The 19,954-nt window shown below is 39.6% G+C and overlaps 1 protein-coding gene across 1 annotated transcript; it reads left to right on the top strand.

Annotated features, from left to right (window-relative positions):
• Positions 1–4,522: 4,522 nt before the first annotated feature.
• On the top strand, positions 4,523–17,476 carry Taf7l (TATA-box binding protein associated factor 7 like; the record flags this gene model as incomplete). Its single annotated transcript, XM_050130545.1, has 12 exons — positions 4,523–4,600; positions 5,363–5,441; positions 6,112–6,245; positions 7,186–7,294; positions 7,506–7,561; positions 10,856–10,897; positions 11,635–11,707; positions 12,316–12,417; positions 12,842–13,096; positions 13,287–13,399; positions 14,671–14,730; positions 17,432–17,476. Coding segments are annotated over 12 exons (1,146 nt in total), but the record flags the coding sequence as incomplete, so codon positions are not given.
• Between the last annotated feature and the right edge of the window lie 2,478 nt (positions 17,477–19,954).

Below are 19,954 nucleotides of genomic sequence, written 5' to 3'. Positions count from 1 at the left end.
GAGTTCGCGGCCCCGCGGTTTGCGGCCCAGAGGTGCCAGGCAGGCCCCAGGGAAACCGCAGGAGCCGGCTTCCCAGCAGCAGCACGGTCTTAAAGTCCCTGCGAGGTGAGTGGCTTTGGAACTTAGTTTTTCAGAAAGGGGGTAGGGGTGGGGACAGGACTTGGGACCTTGCAAGGTCCCCTGAGGTGTGCCTCAGTGACAGAAAGAAATGGCCGTGGGAGAGCCCGGCCACAGTCGGATGGTTTGGGACTGCTCCGGTGGCAGCGTGGGGCCTCGCCAGGGGGGCAACACTGTGCTGTCCAGGCAGGGCCTCTCGAGGCCCGAAAGGGCTCCCTAGGTGTGGCGGCAGGTGCAGGCCACAGCAGACGGGGCGGGACATTTGGGGCGCGCACGCATCGGGGAGGGGGTTGCGGGGACCACAGGCAGCACCAGTGGCAGTGTGGGGCCTCGGCAGGGGGGCGTCTCTCGAGAGGCTCAGGGACAGAGCGGCAGCTTTGCTACTGTAACCAAGTCTTGGCGGCGTGGCCCCTGGCCCGCCAGTTAGTGTGGGGCCTGAGGGGGCGGCTTTCCCCAGGGGCTACGTGGGTGGTACATTTGTCACTCGGCAAAAGGGGGACTCGCGCGCCCCGAAAGGTCTTGACAAGCGCGACACCTGTCGGGAGAATGTTCGGGAGGCAGCTGGGACCACTTGAAGGCCGAGACCGCATGTCGTGGCGACCGCTTGCAGCAGCGCCCAGACCTGGCCAGTCAGTTTGGGACCTAGAAAGGGTGGCGTGTTTGCCCCCCTACAAACGGAGGAGCTGGTGAACCCCGAAAGGTTGCCCACTCCCTGAGCAGTGACAGTGGAGGGAAAGGAGGAAGCTGCTGCCCAGACCCTGGGATGGAAAGTCATGGCAGGCCGCTCTGAGGCCTGGGCAGGGCTGGCCATCAGCTTGGGGCCTCTGTGGTGATGGATTCATGCCCTCCCGGGGGAGCTGGCCTAGTGACAGGGGCTCAGACACGGGACTAAGCACTGTGCCACCCCTGTCTGTGTGAGTGCTGGCACCCTAGCACCGGAGGCGGGCGGCCTCTCTTTGCCCCGCGGGTGTGAGTGAGTGAGCACCAGGGCCCCAAAGGGCCCTGGCGGGCGCCACTAGCGCTTTGTCTTGGAGGCTGCAGCAAAGCAGCAAGCACACGGCCTCTGGCTTCGAGGCTGGAGCCCTCCGCGGGCGGGGCGGGGCCGGGCCTCGGCTTTAGCTGGCAGCCAGGGACCTGGCGGGGCACACACCTCGGGTTCACCAGATGCTCTGTGGGCTGTGGATCCCAGGCAGCAGGGCAGCGTACTTGCTAGGGACCCGGCCAGTGCTGCGCCGCAGGATCGCGAGCTCCGGGAAGGTGGAAAGGTGTCGCCACGGTGTCGCGCCTCAGCCGGGCCGGTGGTGATGTGTGAAGGCTTAGGTGGCTGTGCAGGGGCTCTTTGAGCACGAATGAGCAGGACCGTCCGCAGCAGAAGTCTTCTTTTGGGTCCCAAGAAAAGACCACGAGGCGGTTTCTGTCTCCACAGGCAGCTGGACTTGAACAGCCCCGCCGACCTGGGCTGCCTGCTGTGTGAGCCTTCGCGCTGGCACTGGCGGCTGTGTCCTTCCAAAGCTCCTACCAGAGGGAGCTAAGCCAGACGTGCATGGGTGGACACTGACCTGCTCATTTCAGTAGGCAGCCAAGAGTGCCTTATGGAATTTTAAAAAACAAACTAAGAAAAATGACTATTTTGGGGAAAAAGCGGATTCACTTCTTTAAGTTTTTACTAATACTCTTTCCAACTAGGTGTTTCACCTTCCCTCCCGTCAGACCTTCTGGGGCTCTTAGCAAGGGAATGCTTTGAAATAGTTTGAGTTCCTAAAGTTTTCATCCTATAAAAGAATTTACCAAAAAGGCATTAAAATGAGCGAAATAACCTAATCTTAGTTCTGTTGAGAAGTTTAAAAGATATTTACTGATCTGATAAAATCTTGCTTAGCAATATTTTCCTTAAACTCTGTGACTATATTCCCAGTCTTCAATGTTTTCTATCTTCTCTCGTGGTATGCCCAGCCCCAAGATTATTTCACAGACTTTTTACTTTAAAATTGTGCATAAGTGTGTACTAATTCTGCAAAGGGTTTTCATTGACATGTTTGTATATGGTTATGATCACATACACTTTTATGCTTATTTTTCATTATTTGTACACATGTATATGTATTTATAAACAAAACATACATAATGGAATTTTAATAAAAATTTTAATAATTGAAAATTTGTTCAACACCCTTAGCCATCAGGAAAACACAAATTAAGACTGCTTTGAGATTCCATCTCACCTCAGAATGACTGCCATCAAGAAAACAAATGTTGCAGAGAAACCTTTTTATTCATTCTATTGGGATATAAACTAGTACAGTCACTATGGAAATCAGTAATAATTATTATATAACTTATAATTTCCAAAATTACACTAATTTTAAAAATATTTTTACTGATATTTTGATAATTCCATACATGTATTTTGATCATATTCTTACACCTCCTCCAACTCTTCTTAGATCCTCTCTTACCTTCCTACAGACCTAATTTTGTAAACTTATTTTTTTTCTTAAAAAAAATAGCTGGAGTCTGATTTGTATTGCCTAGCTACTCTTGGGAGCAGGGTCTTCCCCGAGATGTGTTCAATGCACCAATTGTCACAGCATTAAAGAAAACTGACTCTCCTTCTCCCAACAACCACAGAATGCCAAAGCCTCTCAGCTAGGGGTGGGATTTTGTGCCCACCTCCCCAAACTCCATGCTGGGATTTGGTCTGGATGGAGGGTCTGTGGTCTATCTAATCAAAGGTTCTTTGCCTAATAAACAGTGCCAATTATGGGTTCTTATTTCATAGAGCAATCCTTAAATTAAGTCAGAGAATGGTGGGCTATGCCCATTGTACAAGTGGGCTTATGTTGCCAGAACAATTCAGCAGGATTCATAGCTGGATGACATTATTTTTCTGCTTTGGTAGTGTGCATGGCACCTTGAAGCACTATGAAAGCTAGCCAGTGGGTTGAAGGTTCTAGATAATCTGAACCTGCTCCATTTTTATGATCAAATATATAGTGCATTCAGCAATAGGGTCTTACCACCAAATTCTTGGGGGGGTAACCAAGGGCATTTTGCAGTACCCTTTGATGTTTGGGGGTCTATGGGACCCCCATTTGTCAGCAAACCAAAAAGAGGTAACCAATTTCTGGTACTGAGGTTTTTATTTGTAAGCATGTGATTTCAACTTGAGGTATTGTCTCCTACTATAGGGTATCTTCTGTTAAACTCTTTTTATTTATGTTACCTATATAATTTAGGAAGCTTCTGCAGTAGTAGGTTTTCATATGTCTTTTCCAAAATATCTTTAGTGTTAGTTATCCTTCTCCATATTCCTCCTGCTTTGCCCTCTTTCCCCACCCCACCCCATTTAACCCTCCCTTTACCAGTATTATACTAAGTGCTTTGGTTCCACCTTAAAAGAGTCCCATGTTGCTATGTGTTAAAAGAATGGATGCTTTTAAGAAAGATTTGGATTTAAAACTCAGGTCCCAGATGATGATTTACAGAGTATTTAGGGATGTGCATCAACTAGAGCTTTTACCCTAACTTACTGTATATGGTACACATGATTGGTCTGAAATCCCTCTAATTTGGATTAGACTATTCATTTTACATAAGATGTATTCTTAAAAGAGAATATTCCTCTTGTGCTGAGTGCATACTAAACATGCATGAGGTATTGAGACAAATTATTTTAAGATTATTTTAAATATTCTTAGAGAAATCTGTGACTTTAAGGATTAAATGAAAGGACATATCTAAAGCACCTAATTTAGTAAGTCTGAGGGACAGAATAATGACAATTAGTCATAATTAATAAATAAAATCAGATTTTGTGTCCTATTCATATCACCCTTTTAAAGAATTTATCTATTCCATGAAGCTAGTGTACATGGTCTAGATATATAAGCATGGGACACAGTCTTCCAAAGGAAGTGCTCAGCCATTGCAATTGAGCCATAACAAGTTTCTTGCTATTCCATGGACTTCCTAATTACAACTATTCGTTTATTTGGGTGAATTAAATATTGAAAATTAAGTATTTGTTCACTTCAAATTAGTATGTCTGCAGATACTTTCTGGCTTGATTTCATTTTTTTTTTGATTTCATTCTTTGGCTTGCATTCAACCCTATAGAGGCCATTTAGCTGAAGTTTATTCTTTTAATTTGACAGTACAAGAATTTTATTAAATCATGTTTCACAACAGCTTAATTAATTCATCAAGTTACATCGTGTAATTTGAATTGACTTTGGAAATGATGACTTTTAGAAATCAAGATGTCAAATAAAGTATTTCTAAACTTCTTTTCCATGAGAATTATGGGTAAGATTTTATATAAAATAACTAATATAATCAGAGATGGTCAGCAGAGTGAGCAAGAGTTTGTAGTGACTTTGTTTTTTTGTTTGTTTGTTTGTTTTTTTATGAACTCAAAGCCATGACTTTAAAGCTTGAAGAATCCCAAGATATTGAGGAACAGTTTATATTGCGTCTGCCTCAGGTAAGTAACATTTATATCTCAGAATAAATGTCTTCAGTGCAAAAGTGTAGCTCTGCTTAGGTAACACTAGCATTTCAGGCTATAAAAATTCAGAACATTTGCTTCCCAGAAATCATGTTCTATTAGCAGTCCTATTGTAGTTCATATTCTTCTCACAATATTTCTTCCTGTATATACCATCAATCATATGGGTTAATTCTCTGTCAAAACAACTATGACAATGACAATTATGAATCATCCAGTCATTTAGCACAAACATTTACAGCCAATTTTGTGGACAGCCAAGGTAAGACTTGTAAAATTCTTTCTGTCATCTCAGAAGAGTTGGTTGGAGAGACTACCACTGTCATCTGCAAATTCATCACCAAGCAAGGTTGTCAAACTCATTTAAACTTTAAGCTTGAGTCTCCCCATTGAAAACCGTGTTTGAGTATTATTTCGTTTGGGAGGCTATGAAAGAGATGGTTAGAAAGTTATCATTATAGTTAATCAACATATCTAGTAAACTATAGCTAATACCTTTCTTTAGCAAGTATAATGGAAGGATAAGCAGTAAGAAGTAGAACTGAAAAACTGGGAGAAGGCACAAAGTGTAGTTTCTAAAAGATAGTGATGAAATTTGAGTTGAGTTCATTTAATTTGATTTATACAATGCATGGGCTTTCATGGTACATAGCGTAGTTAACATTTGGAAAATGTAAGGTTTTGTTTAAGGAAGACTATTAGACAATCTTTCTGATTTTTAATTTACCTCCTTTTTAGGAACAGGCTTATGCTGTCAGAAAGATTATACATTCTCGAGGTCCTGGCATGAAGGATAAACTAAAAATTGGCTTTGCCCGTAAGTAGTTAATATCAATTCACAATATATTAAACAAAACAATAATTTGCTACAGATTGTTATGTGAAAGGCACTATACTAGGCATTAAAGGTGTGAAAAATAGAGTATGTTATGGTTCTAACCTTTAGAAAACATACATACACAATGTTACAATCAAATGCTTTTTTTTAAAGGAATGTGTTTAAATGAATGAAATTTGCTGTTGGAGATAACAAGGAAGCAGTTGCTGTCTTACTCATCTTTGCTACCATTAGAAAGAAACTTAGATTTTTTTTTAAATATTTATTTATTTATTATGTATACAATATTCCGTCTGTGTGTATGCGTGCAGGCCAGAAGAGGGCACCAGACCTCATTACAGATGGTTGTGAGCCACCATGTGGTTGCCAGGAATTGAACTCAGGACCTTTGGAAGAGCAGGCAATGCTCTTAACCACTGAGCCAACTCTCCAGCCCAAACTTAGATATTTTTGAACTAGTAACATACAATGTGTAAAAACAAGCTGTAGATACTCTCTTCTTTTTCTGGATATTGATTTCTAGTCTTTCAAAAATAGTTAAGTTTTGTCAAAAAACTTTTCTGTCCTGCATAAGTCTTCCTTATTCGGTTTCTTGGAGACTGAACAGAGCATTGGAATGTCAATATTAATTTTCTCTACTTTCCTTTAGCTGATGGACATCATGCAGTTGTTCAGGTAGAAGATGTCTCACTGCCTGCTAAGCTGGTTAATTTGCCTTGTGTTATTGGAAGCCTGAAAACTGTTGATAGAAAAACATTTTATAAAACAGCAGATATTTCTCAGGTATGAATTTTTGAGACATGGTCTCATATATACCAGGATAACCTCAAACTTAGTATGTAGCTGAGGATGACTTTAAACTTCAAATCCTTCTGTCTTCAACTACCAAGTGTTGGACTTAACAGGCATTCCTTTCCACAGTCTTAAGTTGTACTGAGGACCAAACCTAGGACTCTGAGCATTTTAGAAAAGCACTCTACCCAACTGAGTGATTCCCCAGATCCACAAAATCTTGTTTAGTTTATTAGTGCTGAGGACGAGATCCAGGTCCTCATGCATGCCAGGCAAGTGCTCTACCTACCATTGAGCTATATCACCACCACTGGTTTGATTTTCATCTTCTGGTTCTCGTACCCTTTGTGGAATCTTTAGTCTTTCTGCCGGTATTCAGTTCCACTTGATAAATGACTATTTACTGTTTATAATTATCAGATCAATTGCACAGGAACATAAAGTCATGCCCTGGTTTTGTATTTTTAACTTATTTCTTTACTTTTACAGACTTCTGCTGTTTGCCACTTATAGTGACTTTCGTTTATTTTAAAATATAAATGACTAGGTCTTTTTCTGCTAGAGAGTGTGTTAACTCGGAAAAAAAGTTACTTACTTCTCATCTCTACTGGTGCTTTCTCATTTCCTCTCTAGATGAAAATGCTAAAATGTATGTGTTTCATGATATTGCTTCTGCAGTGGTATATGCTAGGTAAAAGTCAAATCTATATATCATGATGCAGGGAGAGAGAAGATGGAGAGAAAGAGAAGAAGGAAGGAAGAAAGGATGGGAAAGGGATATATAAAAGAATCTGAATTTATATTACATAGTACTTGGTTTTGGGAAATGCCAAGAATCATCTGTGCTCCCCATTTCTGGTGGTATGTTTATAATTTATTACTGTTTAGTATTTGGGGCAATAGTAAACGTCTTTGTCTTTGCTAAATATAGATGCTTGTATGCAGTGCTCATGGTGAGCCTCACTCTCCCCCAGAAGAACCAGTTACTGGAAGGGGTGGAGGGAAGACAGATAGAAAAAGATATGACTGGAAGCATGGCAGTAAGTCACCAATCTCTTGCTCATTACGGCTGACTACATTTATCTTTTGAATTGCAAATCTATGAATCAAGGACCTCTTACCTGGTTCATTAACTTCTTATTTTTGAAGAAAGAAATCATGCTATGAGCATGACATATTTCTTCATTAAATTCATGTAGATATAGAACAGTCATAAGTCACATGGCATATTTCATTATGTTTTTGTTTTAGTTACTCCACCACTTAAGAACGTCAGAAAGAAAAGGTTCCGGAGAACAAGAAAAAAGGTTAGTCTCATGCTATTTGTGTTTCTGCTGGATGACTTAGGAGAGGACTGTGAGGGAGAAAGAAAGGTAGAAAGTCAGTTGGAAATTCACTGATTCATTTATATGTTCAATAAGCAGTGCCTACCAGATGTGGTGGTACCTACCTGTAATTTCAGCACTTGGAGGCTAATGCAGAAGGATCGTGAGTTTAAGACAATCCCTGGCTATAGACCTTGACTCAAAATGTAAAAAAATTAAAATATGCACAATCCACAGCATTATGAGCTAGCAGTTGGGGCTACAGCAGTGACTAAAAATAGAACCACTTCTTTAGGTTATAGTCTCATTGTTAGGGATTCAGAAGAATCATGAACTGGACATTGCACCTCATGCTTTTAGTTTTCAGATGCTGTAGATTTAAAGCGAGGCATGTTGGTTACCTGTGATCTCAGCATTTGGGAAGCTGCAGCAAGAGGATTGCCTTCTGTTGTCCAAATCTTGGATGACATTGCCAGTATCAGGCTAGCTAGGGATACACAGTGAAATTTTCTTATTCTAAAAAAGAAAGATTTATACTTTCTTCCTGCCTTACATTCCTGGTCTTTAGTGCCTAGCAATTCGAAATCTTTTCTTCATCTCTGTAGTTTTTTTATGATTATTATTGAAAGACCCTCAGAGTGGTCCTTCCCCCTGGAGGAGACCCCTGAACCCAAGGAACAGTTGAGACCACTGGCTGCAATGGCAAGAGGTTATTTATTGAGCCATGCACAGGTACCTGCGGGCATCAGAGTCTCTTTGGAAGACTTGCTCGCCCTCAGGCTGGGCAGGGGGTCTTTTATATGGAAATGGGTGGGCAGAGCAGGCGTACAGAAGTAGAAGCATGGTTACAGGAATCCCATTGGTCAGTTCGAATGAGGCGATGGGTTCACTTGGGGACGAGTTCCTGGGGACATGAAGATCTGATAATAATAGCTGACTTGGCCCTATCTAGGGCACATGTAGTTTTTCCCAGAACTGTCCGTTCCACTCCTAGGCCTGGTGTCTGACCACAGATACCCGGTTTTGGCCGCCTAGGAGTACCGACTTTACCTTGAACTTACACTTGTTTGTGTGAAAGCCTTGCAAAATGGCATTACAGCAGCTAAGCTGGGGGCTTTCAGTTATCTTCTATACATTGAACATACAGTATATAATCTAAGAATGACATATTGCTGAATTGCATTTCTGGTGTGAATATACCAATGTGTTCAACTGTTTACCCATTAAAACATAACTGTATTGTTTCTACTTTTTGACAGTTATAAGTAAGATTGTGAGTAGGTTTCTTTGTGTGAACTTAAATCCTAATTTCCCCCAGGATAAATGCTCAGGAATAATTCTGAATCATATGATAGTGGCATATTTTAAAAGATTTTTATTCATTTTACTTAATGTCTATGACTGTTTTGCCTGCATGCACGTGAGTGTACCGCATGAGTGCCTGTTGGAAAGTCTGGAACTTGGGTTAAGGATGGTTGTGATTAACCATAAGTGGTTGCTGGGAATTGAAACCCCCATGTACTTTATAAGAGCAACAGGTTCCCTTAACCACTGGTTCATCTCTATAGCGCCCCAAGTGGCAGATTTATAAAAATATTTTGAATCTCAGGGTCTTGATATAGTACAGGCTTGCATTGAACTTGCTGTGTGGTCACCTGTGATTTTTGATCTTCCTGCCACCACCAGCGTCTCAAGTGCTGGGAGCACAGACACGTATTACCATACCTTGTTTTATATGTTGCTAAGGATTAATCCCAGAATTTAGCTCACATAAAGGAGGTCTTTACCAACTGAGACATTTCTCTTGCCAAGCATTAGCTTTTAAATTTCATTTACATTCATTTAGTGTGTGTGTGCATACATATGTGCAACAAATGGAGCTCACAGGAAAACTTGAGAATCAATTCTAGGTATCAAATTCAGGTCATCAAGATTGATAGCAAGCATATTAATGCTCAGCCACTTCACTAAACACAAACATTTTTTTAAAGTTTTTATAAGACACTGCCATACTTTTTTTTAGAGGAAGTATCATTTTATATTAACACTGATAGTATATGAAATACAAATTCTTCACCTCCTCATCGGCATTAGGTCTTGTCATTATTTTCTTTTATTATAGCCATTCTTATAAGTGTGTAGTGATTTTAATGTGGTGTTAATTTGTATCTTTTGGGTAGATAATGGCCTTGAATTTGCAGCAATGCTCCTGCCTCATTGTCTAAATTCTGGGATTACAAAAATGCACTACGACACTGAGCACCTTTTGACAGTTTCCTTCCTTCCTTCCTTCCTTCCTTCCTTCCTTCCTTCCTTGGATTTATTAACTATGTAATGTATACAGCATTCTGTTTGTGTGTGTTCCTGCAGGCCAGAGGAGGGCGCCAGACCTCATTACAGATGGCTGTGAGCCACCATGTGGTTGCTGGGACTTGAACTCAGAACCTCTGGAAGAACAATCAGTGCTCTTAGCCTCTGAGCCATCTCTCCAGCTCCCTGACCGTTTTCTAAAATGACTTTATTATTAAGTTCAAAGAATTCTTTTTCTAGTCTGTATACTAGTCTTTCATCATGTATGCATTGTTTATTAATACCTTCTCATGTTTGATAGCTTGAGTTTTTAGTTCACTTCACAAGAACTTGTAGAAAGCAAGATTTTTAGTTTTGATGAAGTTTAATTTATTGATATTTTTGTTTTAAAGATTTTGATATTTTTATTCTTAAATATAAGGAGTCTTTGCTTAGCCTAGATATTGAAGATTTTTATATTTATGCCTGTGATCCATATTTCAGTTTTGTTAAAGTATGAGTTTTAATTCAAGATTCCCATTCTTCTTCTATGCTCTTCCTCTCCTCCACCTCTTCCTTGGGAATATTTGTATGGTACTGTTTGTAGGTTCTTTTTTTTGTTCCAGTCTCTCCAAAGATACTGTAATGTGGTAAGTCTTGAAATCTGAAGATTGATTGCTACCACTTCATTTTGCTTCATCAATATTGTTTTAAAATTTTAGAATAGTTATCTTTCCATATGAATTTTAGAATGAGCTTGGATATGTATACAGAAAACTTTGTCAGAATTTTGAAAAAAAAACTGCACTAAAGTTGTAGACTAACTTTTCTAATTTATGTGTTAATGTCTTAGTAACATGCCAGCCAATGAAATTTATTGTCTGCTAAATATAAAAGTAGTTAAATATAGTTGTAGAGCTCTTTAAGCTGGACTTAAGTAGAGAAATCAAAATATAACGTTGTTCTTTGTTGTGCTTTACTTCATAGCTTCCTGATGTCAAACAAATGGATGAATTTGGCTTGCCTGAGGTACAGAAGTGGTCATAATCTTCATTGTTTATTTTCATATGCTTCATATAAACAGATATACATACATATGTACACTGGATTTTATTCACTGGAAACTAATTATTTAATGTCCAATAGCAACTTTTATGTTAGTGTTTCCATGCATTACAAACTGCTTTCCCCTCCTTATTTTCATTTCATAATCCATCCCTTGGAGTTAAGGGTTCAACTTACCAACATTTGCTTGAACTAATAGGATTTCTCATCAAAGGCCTTGGTTTATTCTTGTGTCATGAGGAATTAATTGTTGTGGAGTAATTTTTTAAAACTATTCAAGTGAGAACATGTAGATAGGATCTAATTTCTACAGGAACATTGTAATAATCAAGGTGGAAAAATGCAGTGGGGAAATTTGGATTTCAAAGCAAATTATTTGTAAGTAACTAACATGGAATTATTGTTCTTTGGTAATGAGTTACGACAAATAATGAAACATAAATGTTGAAACTCTTGTCCATAGAGTTATAGACAGATAAGAGTAAACATTTCAAGTGATTTAATTTTGGAAAATGAACTTGCTCTACAAATTTGTATATTTTAGATAGGTTCCTTCATAAATAGCACTCTTAAAGTAGACGTTTTGTTGGATGAGCATCAAACAAGGCCCATTTTAGTTCATTAATATATAGGGAAAGGTATTTACATAAAACTGGATGCTAAATGATATTACTGGTATTTCCTTCCATACATTGCTTCAGGACACTGTATCTCCAAATGTGGATAAAGAAGTGAAGAGACTACTATGCTCAGATGCTGAAGCTGTCAGTGTCCGTATCCTTTATATTAAATATTTTCCTTATAGTCTGTTCCATCTCATGTGCATGTTCTGACAAATCTTACCTCTAGTTGGGAGTTTTGCTTTTCTTTGAGATATTGGTATCAAATTCAGAACCTTGTTATGCCAGGTAAGTCCCACACTACTAAGCAGCATGTTTAATCCTCTCTCGCTTCTAGTGTTCGAGTGCCAGTTTTGATGTGTGTAACTTAAGACTTTTTTGCTTTTTCGAGACAGGGTTTCTCCATAGCTTTGGAGCCTGTCCTGGTACTAGCTCTTGTAGACCAGGCTGGCCTCGAATTTCCAAATATCTGCCTGCCTCTGCCTCCTGAGTGCTGGGATTAAAGGTGTGTGTCACCACCACCCACAATTTAAGATTTTTGAAATGTTATTTTCTATCTAGAAATGGTAAATACAGACAGACAATAGAAGGGTATTTATGTGTGTGTAATAAACTATAAGGCAGTTTCCACACTAGGAATGCAGGTACAATGATCTAAATTTGACCTAAATTAAATATTAGTAGCACTTTTAGTTAAAGAGCCACTTTCATTTCAACTGTGTGTTCTCTCTTCTGGTTTTTCCTTGACTATTATATTTTCAGGCTGGGAAGTCATTGCTGATGATGAAACCAAGGAAATAGAAAGTCAAGGGTGCATCTCAGGCACTTCAAGAACCGCACGAATGCGTGGTCATAGCTCATCAGGTATGTCATTGAAAATAGAGGAAGAGTTTCAGATAAGGGCAAGTATTAACTGTGTGAGAGGTCCACAGACTCACAGACCAATCAAAGAAAAAAAGGATGCCTTTGCCCTTTTTCCTCATTGGTCCTCCTATGCTCTTAGGGTTTTAGAACTGGAATTCTAATCTCCTTTATGCCCTTGTATTCAACTTCCTATGGACCCTTAAATTCTCTAGATATCTTGATAATTGAATACATGGATGAATGTTAGTGTTTCATATTCCTTGTCATTATTTTACAAAGGGAATAATCTCCCTATAGGAAAATAATTTATACAATTCACTGGTTCTCCAGTGAACTTCATGGTAAGGCATGTACTGCTATTTGGGGTTATGGTCGTTTCCAAAGGTTCAGATTGTTTAATTTTTCCCTTGCTTAAAATCAATAGAAACTGCAATGCTTCGAGAGATGTTTGGCGATTCTGGCAGTAACAGTAATGATACGGGTGCAGAAACTGAAGAGGAGGATGTTGACAATCAAAAGGATGGGGATCAGGATGACGATGATGACGATGATGAAGATGATGAAGAGGAAGAAGAAGAAAAGGAGATAGACAGTCGTGAAGAGAATTTAGAAAGGGAGCTGCAAATCCAATTTATTCATCCTAGCTTCTGTGAAACCAACAAAGATTACAGTTCAATAAGTAAGTCAGAGGAAAAGACAAAGGGATTGGGTATGGAGGGTGGCCGTATAGAAGGCTACCTCTGAACAAGCATTATATGCAATGCTTAGTTTTCAGAAGTTTTTAGTCCTTGGAGTTTTATTTGATTTGTGACTTGGTCCATTATTTAAAGCTAGACTTAATACAAAAATCCTTTTTCTACCTCCTTCAGTCACAGGAATTCAGAAACTGATTCATGTCAAAGAAATGAAGCTCCAAAAGATTTATAAAAAAGCACAACGACAGAAAGATCTCCTTAGGAATGTGGAAAACTTGACCCTTAAGGTAAGTTCTTCCTGACTGTTAGAAGCCCTGATATCTTACTTTCAAAATTCTATCTCTGTGTTTCCACTCACACCATCACTATGTAGTTCACTCATAAACCTAAGTAACTTTTTAGAAATTTATACTAAAATATCCCTATTTTATTATGTTTTAATACTTTTTTAATCTAAGCATTTTTATAGGGAATGGGACCAGGTGACCTGAGATAATGACCAATATTAAGCATTTACTATACCAATGACACAATAAAAGAGTTATGTATTATCATTTCATTTAATCCTCAGGTCCCTGAAACATAGATCCTTTCACCATTCTCACTATATAACAAATTAAAATTAGTTGGGTATTTTGGCACATGCCTTTTATCCCCAGTACTGAGGAGGCAGAGGTAGATCTCTGTGAATTTGAGAACAACCTGGCTTATATAACAGGCTCCAGATTAGCCAGGGTTACACAGTAAGACCTTGTATCAAAAAAGAAAATAAAGAGAATTAAAGCTCCAAAGAGGAACCATAGTAATTGGCAATACATAGAATAAACCTGTTTATACCAATATATATTTGTTTCAGTAAAAATGGACCAAATTAATTTAAAAGTCTTATCATGTATGCTGAAACATGGGTGATTTTTTATATTTTTATATACATTTTCAGGGTTTCAGTGAAAGGAAAATACATTGTTATGTCACATTTGCTCCCATCTTGGTAGTAAGGTGATTCTACAGCACTAAGAGATTCCTTTGCTAGATTTTTTCCCTTTCTTTCTTTCTTTCTTTCTTTCTTTCTTTCTTTCTTTCTTTCTTTCTTTTTGTGGAGCAATAATTGTCAAAGGGAAGCAGCTTGGTATAGAGCTATACCCACTTTGGCTGTAGTTTTTTAGAATAGCCAAAGATAGTAGTATAGATACATCTTGAAAGATTCAGATATCTGATACTATTGTGATAAATGTGAAATTTACATATGTGTGGTATTGTATGCAGTGTTAGGAGTAGTAATGTTCTGTTCTTGAGGGGAAATGGAGGATTTATACAACACTAGGAAAAATATACCATGTAGATATTTCACCCATTTATTTTAGGACAAGAAAAATGCTGTAGAGAGTACATAAAATAAGATTGGATGGTTAGGCAGTAGTTTTGTGCTACAGTTTTTCTAAAAATTGTTTTCCTATAATTGACAGCTTTCTTATCAAATATATGACAAAAAGGGTTCTATGGTTCTCTCTTCCTTAAAGATACATCTTTCATCACTGATACAATTCATTTTTTTCAGAGGCATTTCCAGTATGCTTTGGGGCAGCTTAACATATTGGAAAAACAAAAGTGTGAAGAGGTAAGAAGTACATTTTTAAATAATTTGCTATGAAGAACTCAACCACTTCTAATCTGTTTTTGAGCTGTCTTTCTTACAAGAATAGTGATAAACATATATTCTGTGTGACAATAGCAGGATGCATCAAGAGCTTTTTGAAAGTCTGTTCATTCAACAGTTATTGAATACCTCTGGAGTGAAAAGCACTGGATAAAGAGTGTTGGATAAGACAGGTAAAATAGTTGTCCTCATAGATCCAAGGGAGATTGATGGTAAATAAATTATCATATAAATATTAAAGTACAAATCCCAAAGAAGCACTATACAGGAAAAAAAATTCTCCTTAGAATAAGGAGAATCCTGGATTAAATTACAAGAACATAGCAAACCTCCCTGAGGAAATTATATTTGTGCCTAGACAGGAAGAGTAAATCAAACAAACCAGTAGTAGAGCATATTCAAGGTGTCACTTAGAGTAAGGAGAGAACTTGACTACTTTGACTATCTGTGGGTGTTTTAAGCCATGAAGACAGTTGTTTAATGTAAAGTCTGAAAATAAAGCAAAAGTTAAATCATTTGACAGTAGACTAGGATAGGAAAGATAGGTTTTAGTTTTAAGTTGGGTTTAAGGAATTCCTTGCTTGAATATGAAGGAGGAGAATCAGACCTAGTTTAAACTTTGATTTAAAATTTTTATTGTATATGTTTGTGTATGTGCTCACACACATATACATAGGGGCATGTATTTGGAGATCAGAGGACAATTGGTGTGAATGGGCTCTCTGCGTCGTATGAGTCCTAGAATCAAATTCATTTTTCAGTTGGGTCTTAGGATCAAATTTTCAGGCTTGTGCAGCAACCACTTTTAAATTCTGAGCCGTCTAGCTAGCCTAAGGCCCAGACATTTCTATTAAGATTTTTTAAAAAATTGATTTATTACATATACAACATTTTGCCTCCATATATGCCCACACGCCAGAGGAGGGTGCCAAATCTCATTACAGATGGTTGTCAGCCACCATGTGGTTGCTGGGAATTGAACTTAGGACCTCTGGAAGAACATCCCGTGCTCTTAACCACTGATCCATCTCTCCAGCCCAGGCCCAGACATTTTTAATGAAATATCTCATTATAAGCAAGGCCCTGGCTACAGCAGACCTAAAAGTTGACTCAAAATAACTTATAAATCACATTTTACTTAACTATTCTTATTCTGATAGACATTTTTCAGCTCTTTGAGTATTAAAAATAAGATTTCTGTGACCATTTACATATGAGAGGATATATCTTAAAGGATTGATAGGACTTAGGGCAGTTAAAGGGTGACGAAGGAAAAGAAAGTACTACAAGTGATATTTCAGGTTTCTTTTTTATTTTTTAATTCTTTTTATTGAGCTATATAGTTTCTCCATTCCTCTCCCCTCCCCTTCTATTCTCTCCCATGATCCCATGCTCCCAGTTTACTCAGATCTTGTCTTTTTCTACTTCCTGTGTAGTTTAGAACCATGTATATCTCTCCTAGAGTCCTCATTGTTGTCTAGGTTCTCTGGGGATGTGATTTGTAGGTTGGTTTTCTTTGCTTTATGTCTAAAAGCCACTTATGAGTGAGTACGTATAATTGTCTTTCTGAGTCTGGGTTACCCCACTCAATATGATGTTTTCTCAATCCATCCATTTGCCTGCAAATTTCAAGATGTCATTTTTCTTTCTGCTGTGTAGTACTTCATTGTGTAAATGTACCACATCTTCTTTATCGGTCAAGGAGCATTTAGGTTGTTTACAGGTTCTGGTTATGACAAATAATGTTGCTATATAGTTAAGCACATGACCTTGTGGTACAATTGAGAATCCTTTGGATATATACCCAAAAGTGGTATTGCTGGGTCTTGAGGAAGGTTGTTTCCTAATTTTCTGAGAAATAGCCACACTGACATCCAAAGGGACTGTACTAGTTTGCACTCTGACAAGCAATGGAAGAGTGTTCCCTCTCCAGCATAAGTTGTCATCAGTGTTTTTGATCTTGGCCATTCTTACAGGTGTAAGATGGAATCTCAGAGTTGTTTTGATTTGCCTTTCTCTGATGACTAAGGATGTTGAGCATTTCCTTAAGTGTCTTTCAGCCATTTTAGATTCCTCTGTTGAGAGTTCTCTGTTTAGATCTGTACTCCATTTTTCTTGGATTATTTATTGTTTTGATGACCAATTTCTTGAGTTCTTTGTATACTTTGAAGATCAGCCTTCTGTCCAATGTGGGGTTGGTGAGGATCTTTTTCCATTCTGTCGGCTGATGTTTTGTCTTGTTGACCATTTTCTTTGCTTTACAGAAGCTTCTCAGTTTCTAACTTGAGTGATTGTTTATTCTAAGCCACAGAACAGTTTACAATGGGGGAAAGAATGGAGAAAAATATGCAATAAGTTAATCTTATGAAGCTACTATAGAGTATTGCAGGTGGCAACTTTAAAGTTTATATTATGAGGATGACTGTAGCTTGAGGCTTTTATGGTAAGGGTCCTGCTCACTATTCCTATTTTACCTTTTGAATATTCTTAAAATGGGTTTGTCCAGTTGTACATATTTATCAATTCTTTGATATAGTGAAAAAGGATCTTTGTTACACTTTTGAAATTGTAATAAAGGATGTTTTTTAAAAATAAAGTTTGGAATACCAGAAAAAATTACAAATAGCTTTTGTGATGCTTTTCTGCCTCTGTCTCCTTACAGATTTATCACCTACAGGAACAACTGAAATGTTACCTAAAGGAGTAAAGAAACCCTCAGCCTAGCATATAAAGTGAATTCACTTTCCAGATGAAGACGGAGTGGAACCACTACACTAGTTACTTTATATTGACCAACTGTATTTGCTTATTTGAATATTTTTTACTAGTTATAGTAAAAATAAAGATCATAGCCATATAGAAGGGGACAGTATAAAATGCATAATAGGCTTAGAGACCCAACTCAACATGGGCTTTGTTTTTCTTTATCAATTTAAGATTAAATATGTATGAGTTACATCTTTGTCTTTTGTTGTATGGTACCATTAGATCATTCGGTCATGCTTGTCAAAGGAAGATGGTATAGCCTAGAGGATGTACAACTGTTTTACAGATGTTAGCTTTTCAAACCCCGTTTTAAGTATTTCCTACAATATAGAAAATAATAAACTTGTCAGATTGTAATCCTAGCATTCAAAAGGCAGAAGCAGAAGGGTCACAGTTGAAGGTCAGCCTGGGATATATACAAGACCCTGTCTCAAAAAGCAAAACAAAACAAAAGTAAAAACATCCCTAATTTCTATCAATGACCGGATCCTGTCACAATTATCTAAATGCCTACCTTTCAGTAATAAATACTAGGTTAATGCCCTTCCTTTTTCGGGTTAAAGGCTACTTTCCTGCTTGCCGATGATTTCTTTCTACTTATCTTTGCTCTCTGATTAGATATTGAAGACTGGAGCTGATGTTATTCTTTAGCTAAGAGAAGAATTCCAGAAAAGAGGACCCCCCTTATTCTAAGTCTTTCTATTGTAACTCCCATAAGAAAAGATTAGTAAAAGCTAAATTCCTGTAATGCCCATGAAGACTTCCTTAATAACCCTAGATTTCTTTTTAAAAAACAAAAACATTTTATTGATATTGGTATTTTGTGGATTTTGCATCATGCATGTGATCCCACTCATTTCCCCATCCCCTCTTCCACCCCCAAAAACAAAATTTAAAAGTAAAAACAAAACAAAAAACAAATTAAAAAAAATCTCATGGAAGCTGTCGTGTGGCCCTATGAATCACACAGTATACCCTTTAGTCCATACATCTTTACTTGCAGGTGTTCATTGCAATGAGTCATGGGGCTGGTTCGAGGCCTCTGGTCTCTGCTACACCACTGATAATGAGCTCTCACTGGGGCTCCTCTTGGATATCCTGTTGTTGTGCTGTGTCGTGGAGATCCTGTAGCTTTGGATCTGAGGTCTGTCCCCTTCACAAGCTCCAGCAGATCACAGATGAGGTGGATGCTGGGGTGGGCTACTTCATAGCCCTGGTTCTGCTGGGCCTGGGTGGTAGCTGGCTTGATCAGCCTGCGAACTCTCCCTCATCATCACCACCCAGGTGAGCTCTTTACCCAATGTAGCAGACAGAAGGGAGTGGGGCCAGTTCTGCACTCACACCCTCAGGTCCAGCTCAGCCACACCACCAGGGCCAGCTCTACTCTTATCCAAGTGAAGTGTAGGGCCTACTCTAAAGATTGCTGCACTTGGTGAGTGGCAGGACCAGCTCCTCCGTTTTCATTCTCATGTCCCCGAACCCAGCTTTCCTATCTGTCATGTGGCAGTGAGCAGGGAGGAGGAAGGCACGTTTCCCTTACCTTTTCCACCCCCATGGCATTTGAGGTAGGGAGTTGCCCTCCTGCTCTCACACCCACAGGCCTGACTTACCTGCTCATCAACAGGGTCAGCTCTAGTGTGTTTCCCAGGTGAGGTGCTGTGCCCCCTTTCTCGTGCTGCAGCCCGTGCAGGGCAGGACCAGCTCTCCCACTCTTGTGGCTTTGGGGCCAGCTCTCTCACCTGCCACAGGTGGCAAGGGGTGAAGGGAGGGAGGGATTTTTTACCTTTGTCACCACATGGCAGAAAGGGGGGCAGGGTCAACCCTGCTCTCATGACCCTGGGACCAGTCCCCCTGCCCGCCCCCCCCCCCAACAAGGTCAGCTCTGTTAGGCCGCACATGCAAGGTGCAGGGTCCATTCTACTGAGTGCTGCTGCCAGTGGGGGGCAGTTCTGTCACTCTCATGACCTCAGGGCCAGGCAGCAAGGGCTGGTGGGGGAGAGGTCATCTCTCCTTTTCCCAATCCACCAGATGAAGGGTGGGGCCAGATCTCCCATGCGAGTTTGAGGCGCCAGATTACCTGCACCCCCATCAATAGGGTCAGCTCTATTATGCTGCCTGGGCTAGGTGCAGAGCCCACTCTCCTGGGTGCTGTAGCTGGTGAGAGGCAGGATCAGTTCTCCCACTCTCGTAAACCCAGGACCAGCTTTTCCTACCTGCGGTAGGTGGCAAGGGGCAAGGGGCTATCTTTCATTTGCCCATGCCACCACATGATAAACCATAGGGCTAGTTCTCCCACTCTCGCGTCTTTTTGGCCAGCTAATCTGCACCCATGTCAGCAGGGACTGTTACACTGTGCTGCCCTGGGGAGGTGCAGGGCCTACTCTTCCAAGTGCTGCAATTGGTGAGGAGTAGGGCCAGT

This window comes from Alexandromys fortis, unplaced genomic scaffold (assembly GCF_014885135.2).
Source record: "Alexandromys fortis isolate MF-2015 unplaced genomic scaffold, M_Fortis_MF-2015_v1.1 scaffold_324, whole genome shotgun sequence".
NCBI classification, from domain to species: Eukaryota; Metazoa; Chordata; class Mammalia; order Rodentia; family Cricetidae; genus Alexandromys; species Alexandromys fortis.
The sequence above is the reverse complement of the archived record's forward strand: the minus strand, read 5'-3'. Positions and strand labels throughout refer to the sequence as shown.